Below are 20,599 nucleotides of genomic sequence, written 5' to 3' on the forward strand. Positions count from 1 at the left end.
TACACCAAGTGACGCTGTATAAAACTTTGCTCGCCAATATTCTCTGATTGGTTAAATAACGTAGCTGACAGCCTACAGCTGGGCAGAAGGGATGTAGGTGTTGCTTAGGTTCTCAGGCTTGGGGTCAGATGGAGACCATGAGAGGAGGCATCAGAGGAGGAGAAGCAGGAGGGAAGGGCTGGCCTTAAAGCTTTTATAAATCCAAGAAGTCTCTGTCTCAATCATTTGGGAACTAGCTGGGGTAGAAAAGCCCGCTAGAGCCTGATATCAATCACAACAGAAGATGCTCTAGGGTGAGAAAGACTCTGAAGTGTGTCTGGGTGGGGGGACGTAAGGCAGCAGCCAGAAGCTGTAGAGTCCTGCAGAACCTGGACTCTGCTCTAAGTTCACAGCCACGGAAAGGAACCAAGCAAGAAGCAATATGGTGCAGAGAGGGTTCTAGGAAATAAAGTGAGTATGGGGAATGAATCAGAAAGCTGATCTAGCAACCCAGGCAATGCAGAGGAGGGCGAGAGTGGCTTCAGCCCTCAGGGAGGGACAGGCACAGGCACTAGTGACTGCTAACAGACAGAGGACACTGGGTAGGCATCCAGAGACTCCAGGTGAGGGGAACTGGGAGACAAGGCAGGCATGATAGTTCAGAAACCTGTCTCAGAACCCTGACTGCTAACATTGTTAATGAGAAGCCAAGCAGAGCTAATTCAGTAGGGCCACCGGTTGTCAAACAGCATCTTTAAAGACCTCTTGCTGGAAGGCCATGGCTATGCCCAGTTAGCTCAGACTCTAAGGAGGCAGAGTCCACTGCTGGAAGAACACCACACACTAGGCATGAGTCACATTGACCTTGCAGAGGAGATGGAACCATGGAGAATGCCAACTGGCAGTGCCAGGGCCAGACAGCGAGAGCACTCCAATGCCATTCTGCCACAGGCAGCAGTTTTCAAAGCATTACGGAGTGAAATAAAACCCTCAGTGGAAAGAAATCAATAGTTGGTGTTTAAATGTTATGCTTCAGTTGAGTGTAAGGACAAATATTGAAAGGAATGCTGAGAAGCTTAAAGCTCAAGACTGAGATGTCAAGACTCACGTCCAGGTGAGTTGAGCTATGCAGCTCAGAAACTGCAGCCTTGGTCACCTGAAGATGATGCTGACCTTACAGTTCGTGTGTGTGTGTGTGTGTGTGTGTGTGTGTAAGAGAGATGCATCTGTAGGCATTTGTGTATGTGCCCTCATATGTGTACATATGTATGCATGTGTTGAAGGCCAGAGGTTGGTTTCTTGGGGTCTTCTATACACCTAATTATTATTTTTTAATGATTTATTTTATTTTTAAATTTCAATAAAATAAGTCATTATTTAATTTTCACGTGTGCATGTCCGTGTGTGTGTGTGTGTGTGTGTGTATGTGTGTGTGTGTGTGCACTCAAGTGTGTGTCCCCATGGAGGCTAGAGGTGTCTGATTCCCCGGAACTGGAGCTACAGGCTGTTATGAGCCTCCTGGCATGTGTGCTGGGAATCAAACTCAGGTCCCCTGGATGAGCTGTACATGTTCTAAACAACAGAGTCATCTCTCCAACGCTATTTATTTTTGAGGCAGGGTCTCTCACTAAGCCTGGAGCTAGCTCACTGACTTGGCCCGAGTAGCTGGCCAGTTCCAGGGATCCCTCTGACTCAACTGTCCCAGTACTGAGATTACAGGTGTGTACACCCACTCCTAACTTTACATGGGGTTAGGAGAAAGAGAAGATAAACCTAAACGTGGGCACGGACTTGTCAAGAGAGAGTCATGTCTTAGCCCACCAATTCTTTACTATTGGAAAATCAGGTCAGCCCCAATATTTTCTGTTTTAAATAATGATTTTTGGATATTTGTATGTGTATTTTTGCCCTTATCTGAATATTTCCCTGACACACATTTCTCCAAATGAAATTTTGTGGTCAGAGTATGAGAACAGCTTTAAACTGTTCATACACATTGTCAAACGATCCACATAGTAACATTCTTTCTGGGTAGAGGAGGCCTGCACACTTGCTTTGTTTGGGGGTGAGCTTCAAATCGAGCCCCTGTGCCTTGCACATCCCATCCTTTTGAAAACATTTGAGGCAGGGGGTTGACTAAATGGCTCAGGTTAACCTTGAACTTGTAACCCGCCTGTCTCAGCCTCTCTAGTATATTACAACACCCATCTTATCCACTTTTAAAAATTACTAATTGTGGTAATAGCTTATTCAAATTCTTTTTCAGTTTTATTCATGGGTTTTTGTTTTTGTTTTTAAAGAAATCTCCAAAATTTCTGTGATTTAAACATTGTTGACCATTCCCCTGCACACCCCTCTCCACTTTATTTTTTTTTTAAACTTTCTTGGTTTTATGTTGCAAGATATTTAATCACATTGTGAGCCCTGAGATTGTGTACTGGAAATACCTGTTTTATAGTTGTGGTGTGCTTAGCCCTAGCACACACCTTTATTCCAATAACTTCCTGTTTATTGTAAGTAGGTGGTTGTGGTGTGGCTCAGCCCTAGCACACACCTTTAATCTAAGAGCTTTATGTAAACGGGATTAAATAAAGTCAACCATAGGTCGAGAGGTAGAATAACCAACCAGTTGACATTGAGCAAACATAGGAAAAAAACAAGTGTGTGAGAGGAAGTCTGGAGGACAGATGGAGCAATGCACAGGAAGTAGAAAGGAGGGACATTCATCTTGAAGGGTTTTTAAGACAACACTGAGAAGGATGGGGTTTTTTCCTTTTGAGATGTGGCTGAGTAGGAAGGTCAGCTGGGTGCTTTCTCTGTTTTTCTGAGGTAGCAGGTTTTCACCCCAGCATCTGCCTCTTTACTCTTTAGTGGTAAAAGTGAACATTTGGGCTTTTGCTTAAAACAACAGCTCTAACCTTTTCAAGTTTGAAAAAAATATCCTATTGGCATTCTAATTAAAAATTTGTGCTACAAAAATTGATGAGACAACATGTTTATACTTTATAGCTTTTCTATCTAAAAACACACGCCTATTTAAATAAAACCCTTTAATAATCTCAGTCAGGTTTGTGGTTGTCTCTTTTTCTTTTTTAAAGATATTTTATTTTCTGTGTTTGAGTGTTTACCCACATGTATGTATGTGCAACATCTGCAGGGATAGAAAAGGGCATCAAATCCCCTGGAACTGGAGTTTCAGATGGTTGTGAGCCGCCATGTGCTGGGAATTGAACCTGGGTCCTCAGCAAGAGCAGCAGGAGGGTGCTCTCCGGCCCCAATAGTGCTTTTATTTAAGCTCTGACTCCCTGGTAAGTTATACGATTAGGTTTCCTCAGACTGAGCTGTGGCTGCTCCTTGGGGTCGGATGGTCCTGTGTATGCTTTCCCCTCAAGCTACCCTGGGATTTATACTCACGGCCATTTGCTCACCCTTGGAGCACATCCTTGCCTGAAGCTGGAGGGTGCTGGCCCAGTATATGGGGATTGATGGGGTGTGGGGTGTGGGTGTGTGGGGAACTGGGGCCGTGATTCTCTATATGGGGCTGCCCATAGGACAAAAGAGAACTGGCCACAGAACCCAAGTTCCTAGGTCACTTACCCATTAGGGTTTCTCTCCAGCTCATGTAACAGTGTGTGATCGCAGTACTCAAACACTAAGTGCATCCTCCTCTTCCTTCGGAACACCTCGATGAGGTTCACAAGGTTTGGGTGTTTCAACTGCTGCAAAAGAGTCGAAGTGCACAGCTTAGTGGTGTGTTTTCCCTCATAGCTCTCCCCAGATCTGCTGCGATGCTGAGAGAACAAGGCCCCTTGTATCACTCCATCTCCTGGGCAGAAGCTTTGTTTTTCTTTTATTGTGTGTGTTGTTGGTGTATGTGTGGATGTGTAGGGTGCATGTGTGTGTGTGTGCGCATGCGTGTGCATATGGAGGATAGAGGTTGACATCAGGTATTCTCCTAAATTCTCCCCCCTGTAACATTTTTACTACTAATTAATTATTACATGTGTGTCTGAGTGCATGGGCACACACACACGCACACACACACACACACACACACACACACACACACACACGCAATGTCACATGTGTGGAGGTCAGATGACAACCTGTGGGGACCGATTGTCTCCTTCTATCACTTAACTCCCAGGGATTAGACTCAGGTTGTCAGAGTTGGCTGCAAGCGTCTTTACCTGCTGCGCCATCTTGTCTCCCGCCTCCCTTTACTTTTTGAGACAGGCTCTCTCACTGAGATGCGGCACTTACCAGCTCAGCTAGGCTGGCTGTCCGGCAAGCCCTAGGTCTCTTCCTGTCTCCGCCTTCCCAGAAATGGGCTTATAGGCACATGCCCTTGAGCGCAGTATTTCACACGGGCGCTGGGGATCTGAACCCGGGTCCTCATGGTTGTGCAACAAGCATTTACTGGCTGAGCAACTTCTCCAGCCTCTAGGGCAGCATCTTGCTACGGTGTTTCTTATGATAAAGTGCTCTTACAGGCTACAGAAACTTCAAGGTGGAATAAATTTAATATTTGTAACAAGTAAGTAATGATAGTAGCTAAACTGTGAAACTCCCTCTGGTAATAGCAAAGTGGGAACAGTGCGCTAATGTGAAACCACTATGCAGCGTATGAAAACTAGGAACCTACCATTCATAACACAAATGAAGAGTCATTATGCAAAAGACTATACATCTACGTACCTTATTCAGTACCCCTTGTTCAATATTTTAAGATGAAGTCATTCTATCCCTAGAGGGCCTATAAAACTCTTAGTATAGATGGCCATACAACAGGTAAAACCAGTACAATTGTGGGCAAACTACCATACGTGGCTGCTCTGCCTGTGTGTGCTGAGGGAGACCAAACAGGCCAGTGTAGATACCAGGGCACGCCGAGAGTGGTGGGGTGTGACCTCACAGGGAACCAGGGCAAAAACCATAAGCCAGGAGGTCCCTGGGAAAACCAGGACATATGACCTCACCTACTTGTAACCCCTTTCCCTTGTTGTATATGTAGTAGACAAATCAAATTTCCAACACACACACACACACACACATACACACACGAGTGTTTTGTATTTTGTAGCAGTTCAGTAAGTATCTCGCAGGCTCAGTAGCCAGTAGAGAGTCTTAGAACAAACACAAAACTGCAGCCTGAGGGCGTTTCATACTCTCTTTTGGCCTAAGTAGGCACTTGCACACACACACACACACACACACACACACACACACACACACACACACACCTATGTGTAAAACAACAACAAAATCACCTGACAACTGCTGGGGAAAGGAGAATCTATTCTATATGGGAAATGTGTCCAGAGCCCCAAATCAGCCTGCACTCTATATACCCAGTGGCTGAAAGAGTCGAAGGTCAAAGGGTGGCAGGGGTGGTTTCACAAGAGAGTCAGCTGCTTTGTGCTCTAGCGAAACCACGCTTTGGAAGCCAGGCTGCTTTCCTGCCAGGCGGACAAGGGGTTCACAGACGCTGTGGCCAAGTTGAACCTGGCCAAACTGTGGGCAGGCCTGCGACTCACAGCTACTTAGCGGATGATGTTGACCTAGCCTGCACTGTGGTCGCCTGAAGTGAAACAGGCAGTGTGAGGAGGAGGAGGAGGCTGATCGAAGGTAAATAGGAGGAGAGTGTGAGGAATATGAACAGGGATGGAGCAACAGCAAGGGGCAGGACATACAGCGTGTTCTGACTCGTCACCAGACACCTCACGGAAGCTTGGCTACTTTGCACCTTAGGGCTCACCCTCAGATTGGAGCTGTTTTAACTCAGAAGTTAAACAAACAGGCAAAACCCTAAGCATTAGGCTTATCTGAAGACCAGGGAGGGCGAGGAAGAGGTTAAGAGCATTTTTAAATTTTTTGATCTTCGACTCTGAGTGCCCAAGCAGGCTGGTTCCCTAGAGCCCTCTGCTGGCCAAGTGGTAAGAGCGAACTTTTTTTTTTTTTTTAATCAAATTATATTTTAAATGAACTGGGGAAAACTTCTGCATATGATATTTGAAAAGGAGAAATAATATAACTATCCTTTACCTTTATAAGCTGAAATTCCATTAAAAATAACAGAAGATACTTAGAAAATGAATGTTGGCTGTGTGTTCTTCAAACCCCAGGGTCAAACCCTAACTGGTGATGTCTCTACCTCTGGGAGCTTGTTAGAAATGAGGCACTTCGGGGCCCATCCTAAATCCCTCCAAACTCTGCATTTCAGTAGGTCCCTAGGGGTTCCCATGGATGGTCACACTGGAGAAGTGCATGCCAGGCTTTACAGCGCTAAACAGTGGAAGGAGTTTTAGGCTAGGAAAACATTTCCACTGAGAACATGTGAAACTTCCACACCGAGTTCCATCAAAGTAAAAACAGTGGCAACTGGGTACATGGCTGGGTGATACTTAGGGGCGGGGCGAATCCACGGTGATACCTGCAGGGGCGCTGGGGGCACTGGGAGGCTCTCTCTGCCGGGAAGTGCCCTTGTAGTTTTGTTGATTGGTTGGCAAAGTGTGTGTAAGGGCAACGTCCAGAAGACGGCCAGGCAGGAGGGCGGTTGGTAAACAGTAGGGTCAGGACACTTGGGACAGCAGGGATGTTTCCCAATCATGGATGCGGTGTACAAAGTGCCAAGTACTTCCACCTACCCGCTATGCTCACACACGCAGATAAAATCTAAGAGGCCAAAGTCCCACTCAGTTTCCCAAAGTTGCTGATCCCCAGGGATTTAAGTCCCATGGAAAAGAAATCTGACTTTTGAAGAGTCTCGGCCATTTTAGTATGGCCGTTTCACCCCATGCCTTCCTTCGGAGTGCAGATGTCCGCCCGCCCGCAGGGCGTGACCTACCTTCAGCATACGTATTTCTCGCAGTGCTATTTTCTTAACAACAGGGTCGTCCTCGGATTCCATGAACTTTTTGATAGCTACTACTTGCCCAGAGGACTTGTTTCTGCATTTGAACACAACTCCGTAAGACCCTTCTCCAATCTTAGCTAGTTTTTCATACTTTTCCATTTCGGTTAAAGCGGCCTAAGGTAGCGTACTTGATTGCAGCATTGCCCCTGGAAAAGAAAAAACAAACAAACAAACAAAAAATACTTATTACTCAAGCTACACAGCACAGTGTCCTCACAGTTTGTTCTAACAGTTTGCCTGGGTTGCCAATGGTTTATTTCCCCCCTTTAATCTTTGCTTTCTATGTACAGTAGAAGTGAGCACCAAAGTGGTACTTAGTTAGCCTAGCTCTCTCTGTTCTAGATATTTCAAGGCCTGCGGGACTCACTTCTGATGGTGGCTTTGTGTTGACCACAGGTCAGTGAAAACAACACGGAGGAACGGCCTTTACCCAATATATTGCTTTAATTTTCCTGGAGCAAATGATTAAAATACAAGGCTGTAAAACGTAGCCGAAGGGAAGGATTTTGATAGTCTGGAATACGGTGTTTGCCTTCCTAACTCACCGGAACCCCCGCAGCAAAGGGGAAGAACTGTGCAACACAACAGTACAAAACTCTACAGCGCCACCTGGTGGACAGAAGAGAGAAAACCACGGTCTCTGGACAATGCCGCTTCTCTCAGGATACCAACCATTTCCTTGAAATGTTTAGACTACATTTATCATCATCATTGTGTGTATATGATATAAATGTGAACGTGTGTTTGATATGATTATGAGATGTGTATAGGAAGCAGGATATGTCATATGGATCTGACAGCGAGAGTGTGACGGTCAGAGGACAACTTGTGATGCCAGTCCTCTCCTGCCACGTGGGCCTGAGATCGTAATCCAGGTTGCAAAACTTGCCTGGCAAATGCCTTTATAACCTGATCCTCCCTGCGGGTCAAGACACCATTATCTTTTTTCTTTTTCTTTCTTTTTTCCCCCTGTTTTCTTTTGTTTTTGTTTGTTTGGTTTTTTTTAATCTTATTTTATTTATCTTATTGTTTAGATAGAGCTTTTCTGTGTAACCCTGGAATTTACTTAGTAGACCAGGCTGGCCTCAAACTCACAGAGACCCTGAGTGCTGGGATTAAAGATGTACTACAACACACCTGGCAAGGCATCATTTCTTGTTCTTAGCTTTTACTTGCATTGGGGGGACCAATTCTTAGACTCTCGTTAAGAAAATAAGTACAGTAATACATCAACAAGGAGGTCACATCTTTTTGTTTGTTTGTTTTGGTTTTTCGAGACAGGGTTTCTCTGTGTAGCCTTGGCTGTCCTGGGAACTTTATTGTATACACTGTATCTTTTACAGGGGTATCATTAACTTAAAGGTGGCTTGCATACATTTGCCTGGAAAGAGGAGAAAGTACAAATTAGCTTTAGAAGGCTATCAGTACAAACCTTTATATATACATCATTTTACCTAGTTTTTAAAAACTATAGCTACTGGGGAAAACCTGTTTTCTTTCTTTTTGTTTTGGAGAACCTTATATATACAGTATCTTAGGCTGGCCTCACACTCACTATGTAGCTGAGGATGATGTTGAACTTGGAATTCTGTCTTTCTCTCTTGAACACTGGCGTTACTGGTGTATACCGTGGTACCTGACTTTTTAATTGCGCAGTTTTAGTCCATGCACTGTTTCCACAGTTCCCTCTAGGTAAGCTAATCCATATAGTGATTGAATTATCTGCGCCACCTGCTTTTGTCCAGCAGGTTTTTCAACAGTGACTGATTTCTCGACTGATCAGATCTCTGACACATCCACCAACTACTGATTGTAATAAAATAAAGCTCCGGCTTTTAACCCTAGTGCAGAGGCAGAGAGGCAGAGAGACAGACAAAGAGACAGAGGTAGAGGCCTCTGAGTTTCAGGTCAGTCTGATCTATATAGGAAGTCCAGGCTAGTCAGGACTACATACTGAGATCAGTCTCAGATAGATAGATAGATAGATAGATAGATAGATAGATAGATAAACTAATTAATTAATTTAAAAGATAGTGCTTTATAGAATTTTTCAGTGTGATCTTTCCTTCCACAGGGAATGCGGGAGGTATTTCCAAAGGCATTAGATAGAGGAGGCAGGGGTTCCACAAAGGGCGTTCGGCATCTAACTCCTGTTTACTTTCTTGGTTTCTAGATTCAGTGATCCCCGCTCTCCCACCTGGGGTCCTAGCTAGATCTCCACATACACAGCCCGGGCATCTCTACACGACTGGGCAGGGCCATCCTGACACATGTATGTTCTACAGTGATGCCTGCTCTGCCCTCTGACCCTCTGTTCATATCTGAGGCTCACAAGCATACTCCATATTACACCGAAATGACTTCCTAAGACATGCATAGAGGGAAAACTGAGAGATGACCAAGGATAATAGTAGGCATAAGGTTACTGTGTAGCTTAAATGCTGATTTCTGTACCCAACACATGTGTTCGCAAGCTTTGTTCTGAGAATCTAAATATGTAAGCTCCGCTCCCCCATTGTCCTCTTGATATGTCAATAAAGCAGCTTCCAGCCAATCAATGAGCAGAGGAGAGAATAGGACTGAACTTCCTGCCAGCCCAGGGTAGGAGGAGTTAGGAGAAAGATTAGGAGGAAGGAGCTGGCTCTGAGGAAAGGCGAGAAGGGCAAGTCTCTCTGGATGTTTGCTGGAGTAAGGCAACAGCATGAAGGGCGGGGGTTTTAAGAACAGACTTAAACTGCTCTATGTTAGGCTGTGAAGCTTTGTGTTAGAAAAGCGTCTCAATTATTTGCGTGATAGCCGGGTTAAGACATAAGCCAAGGGAAACAAGGACTGTTTTATAAAACTAACTTCAACAGATAATGACACTGCAGAATGTAGTCTTTTTGTAAACAACGCACAGAGCTATATCAATCAACCAGGGCACACAAACCGCTTGCACGCAATGGCTTCAACGAAACACATGGACTCCAAAAGCAACTCAGCAAGCAAAGCCCAACTCTGAAAGAGGTGTCTCTTGAACCCCCCTTTGTAAGAGTTTGTCTGGAAGAATGCTGGGAACACAGGGGCATACTCACCATCAAGTTCCTGTGCACTGATAGCTACACTCTTTGGAGCGAGGAGAGAAGAGAGATGGGACAGGCATCCATTGGAGGCTGACAAGTGATGGGAAAAGGGAAGAAGTGGGGCACAGGTGGGATTTTTAAAATAAGATAATGGCCAAAACTTTCTAGATATAGTGAAGAACATTGGTTTCCACTTTCAAAAAGTTCAGTACATTACAAAAAAAAAAATAGCAAAGATACAGGTAGGATAAACATGAGACTCAGTCTGTCCTCCTGGACCCACTGCTGTAAGCCACAGAAACCAGCCAGCTGTCTGATGGCTGATCAGAAAACAACATGGAAATGACCCAAACAAAGGCTGGCCCTCTGAAAAGATCTGCGAGACTGATGAACCTTGAGAGGGACTGATTAAGAAACAAACAAAATTATCCTTCAGACATTTTTAAAAATGAAAGAGAACAAGCTGGGTATGGTGGCGCAGGCTTTTAGTCCCAGCACTTGGGAGGCAGAGGCAGGCAGATCTCTGTGAGTTCGAGGCCAGCCTGGTCTACAGAGTGAGTCCAGGACAGCCAAGATTATACAGAGAAACCCTGTCTTGAAAAACTAGGAAGAGAAAGACACACACACACACACACACACACACACACACACACACACACACAGAGAGAGAGAGAGAGAGAGAGAGAGAGAGAGAGAGAGAGAGAGAGGGGAGAATATAAAGAGAACATTAGAAATATATATTTTGGAGACCAAAGTAGTCAAGTTCAACAAATACCTAGAAAGACAAAAATACTCAAAGAGAAATAGAAATCTGTCTATATAGAAAGCAAATTCGCCATTATAAATCTACCTGCACAGAAAAGCCTAGGATGAGATCGATGGCTCATAGATAAATTCCACCAAATATTCAAAGGATAATCAGTACAAATACAACTTTTCCTAAATATTCCTAAAGAGAAGGAAATTTTTCCAGAGGGCCAATATCATCCTGGTTAAAATAAAATCAGACAAAAAAAATCACTATGCACATGAGAACACACAACAAAATAACTACCAAACCAATTATAGACACAAATGAAAAGGATTATATGACGTGGGCACACGGAATTTACCTCAGAAATGCAAGGTTTGTTTAATATCTGAAAATCAATTGTGTTAAAAAACAAAACAAAACCAAAAACCAAAACCAGTGATACAAATAGAATAAAAGTCAAAACTCACATGTTTATCTCAGCAGATATAGAAAAAGCATTTAAGAAACTCAGTAGTCATTCATGAAAAATATCTTAACAGACTAATAGAAGGGAAGGAACTTCAAGGGTGTGTGTGTAAAGCCCACACAGTCAATGCTTTGCTTAGCAGTGGAACATTAAAGGCTTCTTCCTAGAACCAGAATAGATAGTTTTGTCCTTCCCCATCCCTTCCAAAATCTCATTATGCATCCCTAGAACCCAAGAGATCCCCCTGCCTCTGCCACCCTAGTGCTGGGATTAAAGGTGTGTGCATGCCTCCACCTCAGCTTTATTATTTCTTTTTAATGATTTATTAGAAGTTCTTGCCAGTACAATAACACAGCCAAAGACATTAAAGGTGCATAGATTGGAAATTAAAAGCAAAATTGTTGTCATAATTGTATGTAGAAGATGCTAACAAACGGACAGAAATTTTATTAGAACTAGTGAGCAAGTTGGCAACGCAGTGGATGCAAGGTCAGTATGCAAAGATCAGTTGAGTTTCTGTATTGGCAACAACTTGGAAATATAATGAGGAAAACAATTTTATTCCTAGTGCTTTAAAAATACTTAGAAGTAAATTTAACAAGTGATATTCAAGGCTTACACACACACAGCCAGGAGTGGTGGCACATACCTGTAATCCCAGCACTCGGGAGGTAGAGGCAGGCAGATCTCTGTGAGTTCTAGACCAGCCTGGTCTACAAAGTGAGTCCAGGACAGCCAAGGCTATACAGAGAGAAATCTGTCTTGAAAAAATAAAACAAAACAAAAAAAGATGTACACACTAAAAAATATGAAACCTTACAGAAGAAATGTAAAGAAAATCAAAAAGGGAGAAAAATGTTAAATTCATCGATGGAAAACTAAACAAGATGTGAACTCTTATGAAAAACTTTCTCTTTTGCTTTAGTTTTGGTTTGTGAGATAAGTCTTTCTCTGTAGCCCAGAATGGCCTCAAACTGTGGCAATCCTCCTGCCTCAGCTGCCTAATTAGTGATCACAAGCATCAGCTACAATTCCTGGCTGCCAATAGACTTTTTTAAAAAATAGAAGTTGAGCAAATAAATTTAAAATTTATATAACAATGCTCAGGAACCTAAACTGCCAAATTAACACTGTAAAATACAAATGGGACATTTTTATGTCACCTAAGTCAAAGTTGACCAAAGTCATGATTTATTTTCGTAGTTATATTCGAAGTTATTTTTGAAGTTGTAATAAATCAACTGAGATGTTGACATAAGGATGGAACATAATAGTGAGTCAAGAATTAACCTTTTAAGTTTATTGTCTATCTTGTGATACTATAATAATGCCTGAGACTGGACAATTTATAAAGAAAATTATAATTCTGGAGTCTGAAAGTCCAATATCAAGACACTGGCTTTTTCTTGCTCTGTCAAATACATAAAGGGGATGGGGAGCTAAGAGCTAAGGAGGGCTGAACTCATGCATTTATTAACTGCACTCGTCCTACCCATGAGGCCTTATGGCCTAATTACCTCTTGAAGGCCCCATCTCCCCACACAGCCAACGGTAATTACATTTCAACATGAGTTTGGGAGAGTCGCAGCAATTTCAAGTCTCAGCACTTGCTAATTGTCTTTTGATAATGGTGCCAAAGTGCCTCAAGGAGGACAGAAGGGTCTTCAACAAATGATGTCATGACAATTGAATATCCATATGGAAGGAAATAATAAATGGGCCCCATGAGACAGTGACATCAGAGGGCAAAGTGAGGCTCAACTTTACTGAAGCACTGAGGGGGGACTAGCCTGGGTTACATGGCAAGACCCTGCTTCAAAATACTGACCCCGTCCCCAAAATACAACAAACAAAACACATGCAAATAGGAAAAACAAGACAGAATGAGCGAAAACCAAAAACTAAGAATGTATAGCTAGGTTAAAGTAGCCAGGTACACACCCAGCCACACATATCTGTAGAATTCTATTTACGTAAAATTCCTAGCAAATACAAAATACCGAGATGGATACAGCATGTCCTTTGTGTTACTTTTCAGCAGGCACAGTCACAATGGAACGGCTCCTACAGACAGCTGGCCTGCACTCGTCAGAAAATGCCAAGGTCAGGGAAGACAGAGGTCAAAGCTCCGGATTCACAGAGACTGAAAAGGACACACAGTGTGATCCCCAGTTCCCTTCTGCAGCAGGGGACAGGTCTGCAAAGAGCATCACTCTCTTGTAGTTGGAAAACTCTAAACACCATATGTAGATTTGGTTTTAAAATCTTGACTTTGGTAAACTGCACTGTGGTTATAAAAAGGATGATGATGATGATGATGATGATGATGATGATGAGGAGGAGGAGGAGGAGGAGGAGGAGGAGGAAAGCTCAATAGCTTTGTACGAGCACTAGCCGTGCCAGCCCAGGGAACTGGCTTGGGTCCTTGGAGTCCCTGTACGGCAGAAGCAGCACCTCCACAGAGCTGTCCCCTGACCCCCGCATGTGCATTGTGGCATGCTCACACAGCAATAACACATCTTTAAAGAAGTTTATTTTTATGTGTGCATGGTGTGTGTGTGTGTGTGTGTGTGTGTGTGTGTGTGTGTGTGTCCACAGAGGCCAGAGCAGAGAGACAGAACATAACTATAGCTAGTTGTGAGTCACTCAGTGCGGGTGCTGGGAACCAAACTTGAGTCCTTTGGAAGAACAGCAAACACTGTGTCATCTCAATGCCTGGTACATTTTTAAAAAAAGTACATATGGCCTCTAAAGCCTGTAGAATAAACTTCAAACTTCTACCTGGTCCTGATTTACCTTTCCTGCTTTGTCTCTCAGAGTCCCAAATACCTTCAGCCTCCTCTGCTTATATTTCCGTCTGGACTGTCGGACCCTGCAGGGTCATATTTCAGCCCTCTTCATTTTTTACAGTTCAACTCAAATGTCCTAATTCCCCAAGACAGGCTCTTTTCTCCACACACCTGATTCTAATACTGCCCCTCCCCCACCCCAAGCATTACTCATCACGCCAGACTTTATTTTCTAGCACACAGTAGGCTTCTCTTCAGCCTTATTATAGTTTTATTTTCTAATCTTTTTCTTTCTAAATGCAAAAGTCACAAGTATCCATCGGTTATTATTAGCACAGTATTTGGGCAAGATTAAATGGATATAGCTATTGGTGGAAAATGTTTCCCGGAGCTATCAGTCTCCTTCTGCATGAAGTGGGGTACCTTCATCTTAACTTCAGAATTTCTGTGTTTTTAGAAGTGTTTGACTCTTGAGTAATTGGAGTTCTGTGTGTACAAAGGCAAAGACAGGAACCGACTCAGGGTCACGAGCGATTGTAAAAAGACACAGAGAAGGGAGGGGGGTAGATGGTCCTAGACTGGATTTTAAATTCCTTAGAAAGTTGCTACAGAATTTCTTTACTGTTAAAGATTTACAAAATAACGTACAAAGGAAGAAAGCACTTGGAGGTTAGTTTTCATGACTGTCCCGAGGGCCTGAGGAAGCACAAGGAATACACAGGCAAACAAAATAACAGGGGGAGAAAATGGGGAGTAGGAAAAATAGGGTGGAGAAGTGATTTTCCTAGTGTAAGAGGTTTTAAGAAACTGTTAAAATCCAACCCCGACCAGCACCTGGCTTTAGGGAAGCCGAGGGGAAAGGGTAGTTTCAAGGCCAGGGAAACTTCTCAGAAATGCTACCCACCACTCACAGTCACTTGTTTCCAACGAAACCAAACATGCATTTAATGTTTAATAAAATTGACTGGGAACATGGATTCTACAGACCAATCACTCCTATCTGTCTTACTGCGGCACCACAATTTAAAGGCGCACACCTGCGTACAAAGGTGTTACACAGAGCTTGTTACAATTCCCGGAACTAGCCCAAGTCATTTACACAATCTACACAACTCATTTTACTGGTCCCACGCTTCAGGCGTGCACACAAAAGACCTGGAAGTTTGGCAAAAAAACTCACTTTATTTCCAAGCCTCTGAGCCTTCGCTTACTGACTTCTCCCTGCGTCCAGGCCACACGCGGGCCCTAGATGCACAGGTGCATCCCTGTCCCTCCCTCCCTTGCGCCCCCACGGCCCATGAGGTCACGGGTGGCCGGTTCTCCCGTGGGTGCGCCCCCTCCGGTCCTCCGAAGCCCCGCAGATCCCACTGTCTCCGACAGCCCCGGCTAGGCAACCCGCACTTACAGCACAGCCTTAGGCGACGCAGTGTGCAGCCTTCTGGAGCCCCATCCCCACAGCCGCCGCAGAACTCCGGAGGGACTAAGCCACAGCCGCGTCGCCAGGGCAACCGGGACGCGCAGGCCGCGCAGCTTCCGGACAAAGGTTTCCGCCCTGAACTCCGGTGGGTTCATTCCCTGGCGAGGCAGCACTCAGGGCAGTCCCTTTACCTTTAGCGCTTACCTTATTCCTTGTGCTGTTTGGAGTCAGCCGTAGCTCATTAACACCTTTTTCGTAACTCAGCGACGCTGCTCCAGAGTCCGGGGTGGGTTTAGAGGAGGATTGGTTTGCCGCCCAGGGGAGAAAAAAGCGAGGCAGACACCATTGAATGTGGCATGGAGACAAATGTTTTAACCTCAGGAAAGAGAAGTTCAGTCATTACCCACAGAATACACCAAACGCGCCACACACACACACACACACACACACACACACACACACACGCACACACGCGCACACACACACGCGCACACACACAAAACACCAGGTGTCCTTCTGTCTTCTGCCTCACCTCCCCATTTCCTCACGAATATGCTGAGGGATCACATTTTAAACAAAATTAAACCACGGAGCACATTTATCTCGCTCTTTCAAGACCAGAACACAATTCCACTAAATTCATCGGAACCCACTTCTGTGTGACTTCTGTCCTTACGCTAGAAAAAAGCCATTTCTCATTAGGTGTACCAAGTCACTTCATGTGCAAAAGTGGCCTTTCTATTACCGAACGTGTGCGCGCGCGTGTGTGCTTGTGTCCTGTGCTTCTCAGGGCCTGCCTTTGTTCCCTTTTGTGTAGGGCGCGGTAGCTGGCCTGTGAAATTTGGGAGACTGTCTCTCCATCTTGCCCCAAGAGTATTGGGATTGCGTGGGCTCTAGAGATTCAAACTCACGTCTTTTCACTTTAATGGAAAGCCCTTCATCCATCGCCGCAGCCTGCTACCTGTGTTTGCTTGTTTTTTGTTTTTTTTTGAGACAGGGTCTCTCTATGCAGGCCCAGTTGTCCTCGAACTTGCTATGTACAAAAAGCTAGCCCCAAACTCAGGGATCCGCCTGCCTTTGCCTCCCCAGTGCTGGGATTAAAGAGTATCATGGCTCACTTGCCCCTCTCCATCTTTCTGGCCTGGAACTCGCTGCGCATCCCAGGATGACACGGAACTCAAGTCTCCTGTCTCTACCGCCTGAGCACTGGGAATGACAGGGGCGCCCACTCCCGATTTCGTCATGCTGCTTATCTACAGACTCCTCACGCAGGGACCCACTCCTGCTCCCCAGCACTGTCTGTGCCTGGTTCTTTGTCCATAGACCCCACGCCCCGCTGCATTTCCTGCTCCTTGAGCATGCATTATTTCTGCAAGTCCCCTGCCAGCCCATCCTTGCATATTAAAAGTTCCTTTTCCTGATCCATGACAGAGCACACTCAGGATGGACCTAGGTCCTCTGCGCATGTTACAGTGGTGCAGCTCGGTCTTCATGTGGGAGCAGGGGGACCAGGACCGAGGAGCAAGGGACAGGTTTACAGCCATGGGAGGCCTCCCTTTTTCTGAGGAGAAAGGGAGTCCTGGTGGATGTCAGGGGGGTGGGGGTGGGTGGGTGAGAAGGAGGAACTGCGAAGAGAGGAAGGAGGGAGAACTGCAACATGGATGTAAAGTAAATTACATAAATAAAGTTCCTTTTCCTCTACCAGGGATGTTATAGCTGTCTATATAAAAGCTTCTTTCCTCAAAGCATATTCTAAGTATCTTTTGGTCTCTCTCTCTCTATATATATTTTTGCATATGTTTATATATAATATATACACAAACATGCTGTTATATATATATGTGTGTGAAATATATATGAAACATGTTACATTCATATATGTATTGTGTGTGTGTGTATATACTGGAGAGGGAGAAGACACAAGGGAGCACCTTGCTCTACAGTTCCAGCCTGGCCTTGAACTTACGACCTTATCAGTTGGGATTAGAGATATGCTATTCCTTACTTCTATTTACCTTCCATTTACCCAGGCACGAACTGCATGGATTTCCATCTTAAGTCCTTTCAGTGTTTACAGGCTGTTTATTCCCCACCCATACTTTCCCTCCTGTGCTGGTAACGATGAGACGACTAAATCCTTTATTTTTGTGGTCTCTACTAAAACATGACTCACACACATCCACCAAAACCACCCACAAACAACTGCCACTTTCAAAACCAGTAAGGACACAATTAGTTACCAAGAAAAGCAACTTGAATGTAAATGAAGACAAAGTAAAATGATTTCCAACATAGATGTGATTGGATCTCTTCTGGAACTTGCACTTGAAACTGTCATCTAAGCACGTCTTTGAAACCAGCGACCCTTGCACCACGTCCGGCAATGTGGCTATAGTGTAATCCTAAGTGCCCCTCCCTCTGGTGCCCGCAGAACAATTTATGCTTCCTAAAGACAAAGGTTACTGGGCCTTATTCCTGAAGAGTTTGACTCCTAAGATGTTTTGTGAAAGCTTATGGTTAATGAGTGACCAGTTATGCACATTTTTAGGGAGGGCCCAGTATTTCTGAGTGGTTGGCAGTTTGATGGGAGGTTAAAGGCATCAACTGTCCTGCAATGGTAAGAGCAGAATCTGGATTCTTAAAAACTTTCCCATAGGCCTGTTTTTCAGCTCCGTTATATGATTCTCATGAAAGTGGATTTTTAAAAAGCACAATTAGTAGTTAATGTTGATTATTCATATTAGAGGAAATGATATCCATAATTGCTGTGACTCTTAGACATGGAAAAGGCTCTGAAATAAATGATCCAAGGTCACTCTAGAAGGTTGTGGAAGATCAATAGAAACAGCATCTCTTGGTCATCCAATCAAGTCCTTCCTTCTTTCTATTCTTGCCTTCCAGAACCACGTCCCCACCCAACACTACTTTGCTGACGTATCTCACAGTAGACACTTGGGCTATGCAGGCCAGTCTGATCTTCTGAAACCACTCAAATCTGATGCTCAAGTATGAACACAGTCTCGGACAACAGGTCAATACAGAGGTGGTGCTGTGTTCTCATAAAACTTTACTGACAAAAACAGGAGGTGGCCTAGATTTGGCTAATATATAAATTGCTAACTCCTGTTCCAACCAAAATACTATGAGTGCTTGATTTTCCCGACAAGAATTCAAGAGTCTACATAAGATACCCCTTTTCTCAAATGTGGCAATATTACACTAAAAAGATAGATCAAATAATGATGCTTACAGGAGAACTGATCCTTAAGATATGACTGCGAAGCAAAGCCTCCCCCTTTAATGCTGTTAAGCCAGATGTCAAGCAACTACTCAACAGCATGTTAAAAAACATGTTTATTTTACAGTATGTACAATCAGAACATATTTAAAACCATTATCAATTAAAATAATTGAAGCATAAATCACAATTTAGTTTCTTAGTGTATACATACTCACATCAAAATATAAAGAACATATACCAAAAAGAGCCAGAGGTGTGCACTTTGCTACAACCTGGTATCTATCTGATAAGACAGATACACTTCATTGGAAAAAAAACCAATCGACAATGATTTTAACCAAACTAACGTCCTGCGATGTGTAGTAACCATTATGATGCTTGCATGAGGTAGTAACTAAATTATTTTGGCCATGTATTAATACTCTAAATCAAAAGAAATATGAAAGTGGTAATAAAATAAGGCCAACAGAAATAAAAATTCCATGAGAAATCTGATCCCTTTGCTCTGGAATGTTGGAATTCTTCAGTGTGAGTCTGTGAAGTGTCTAGCGTGGGCTCTCTAGCAACACCACTGTATCCTGTGTGCACACCGCGGCCAGACAACGACTGCAGTGTTCGACCGTGGCACCGCCATTCTGCGATTTAAGTGTTTTGCAAAGGTGTATCCTAAGCACAGACAAGCAATCTTACACGATTCTGCTTAAATATAAAAAGATCAGTTACTACAACAGGTGGTTAATCAGTCTGTTTCACATAGAAAACAATCCAAATACATGTAAAAAAGATGTTGTGGAGCCAAATGCGTATTCATGGCGTCACAGCTTTCTTTGTGACTTAATACATCACATATCAACACTGTGCAAGGAGAAACACCAGTGCACTTGCATCAAAATTAAAAACAAGATTATAAAATGATTATAGCTCGTTACCATTTTAAAAGTTACAAGATTTATATCCATATTACTAAATTACATATAATAAAAATACGATAGTGTTAAGTGCCTTGTTTCATTGCCAGCATCCCATTTTGTAATATAACCACACCCAAGAATATACTAAAGAATTCTTAAAATAATAACCCCAGTTGCATTTTAATCAACATTTACATCTGTACAGATAAGACAGTTTTACATCTCATAAAAGTACATTATCTACATCAATTCTTAGTGTATGCCTTCAGCAATATGAAGTTTCACAGAAAAATACTGCTTATATGTACAAAGATTACATAACAATGAATTAAGCACTTGTGTGGTTCAATATGCTAAATATGTCCATACCACTTAAAACAAACAGGGCTCTCCCGTCTGTCTCATGCCACAATAAATGATGAGGAAGTGAAGCGAGGCTCCTGCGGCCCCTGTGGAGCTTCACGCACCCGCTAACGTTGCAGCAGCCATGGCCTCGGTCTCTACAGGTCACTGGCAAGAGCTCCATGTCTCAGTAGCTGTTTTCGTGACCCGCCAAGATGTATAAATTGCTATTTGCTGTTGGGTTATCGGTTGGCCTACTCTCCAAAACCACAACCCTGAGGGTAATAAGAAACATACAACAAAACAAAATTATTTACTCGTGAAAACTAACATCAGCTGGAAAGAATCCCCGAGGCCTCTCTGTTAGAACCCTCTGTGATCGCTTCTCCTCTGACTTAGGGGCGGAATGCATCTGCAGTCACTGTGCCTGAGGTTCCAGCCCCGGGGGGTGCCTACCACTGCCTATTTCTAGATCAATGCTCTTCTAGGACTTGGGGGTGAAGGACAGGGGTGAGGAGAAACCAATAATATAGGGATGATTGGTTTTTTTGTTGGGGAGCTTGGTCCTATTAATCCTAGAAACAGCTTAAGAATCTGATTACAATCCAGACTAAAAGTCCAAAATATGATGTGGCATGAAAGTCTGCAGAGCTGTCTGCTGACACAGCGCTGCCGCCCTCCTGTCCTAGGCACTTGCAGCGGCGCCGCTGAGGCACACAGTA

At 43.8% G+C, this 20,599-nt stretch overlaps 2 protein-coding genes across 11 annotated transcripts in view; both read right to left on the reverse strand.

Moving 5' to 3' along the window:
- CDKL4 (cyclin dependent kinase like 4) overlaps positions 1-15,778 on the reverse strand; it is a 44,116-nt gene extending 28,338 nt beyond the window's left edge. The window contains exons 1-3 of one of the 5 annotated variants that reach the window (XM_084791735.1): positions 15,372-15,528; positions 6,827-7,041; positions 3,577-3,695 (exon numbers count right to left, since the gene is read on the reverse strand). In XM_084791735.1, coding sequence (XP_084647861.1) covers positions 3,577-3,695; positions 6,827-6,994 — 287 coding nt within the window. In that variant the 5' untranslated portion in view covers positions 6,995-7,041; positions 15,372-15,528. Of the gene's footprint in view, positions 1-3,576; positions 3,699-6,826; positions 7,042-15,371; positions 15,529-15,587 lie in introns of those variants that run through there. The other 4 variants (XM_084791734.1, XM_084791732.1, XM_084791733.1 and 1 more) reach the window with 4 other exon arrangements.
- A 2,941-nt stretch (positions 15,779-18,719) lies between these two features.
- The window catches only part of MAP4K3 (mitogen-activated protein kinase kinase kinase kinase 3), a 145,374-nt gene continuing 143,494 nt past the window's right edge, over positions 18,720-20,599 (reverse strand). For all 6 annotated transcript variants that reach the window (XM_084793096.1, XM_084793097.1, XM_084793098.1 and 3 more), the window contains one exon: positions 18,720-20,152. In XM_084793096.1, the coding sequence (XP_084649222.1) occupies positions 20,065-20,152 (88 nt within the window). In that variant the 3' untranslated portion in view covers positions 18,720-20,064. The remainder of the gene's footprint in view (positions 20,153-20,599) is intronic.

This window comes from Acomys minous (genome assembly GCF_964271855.1).
Source record: "Acomys minous genome assembly, chromosome: 8".
Lineage (NCBI taxonomy): Eukaryota > Metazoa > Chordata > Mammalia > Rodentia > Muridae > Acomys > Acomys minous.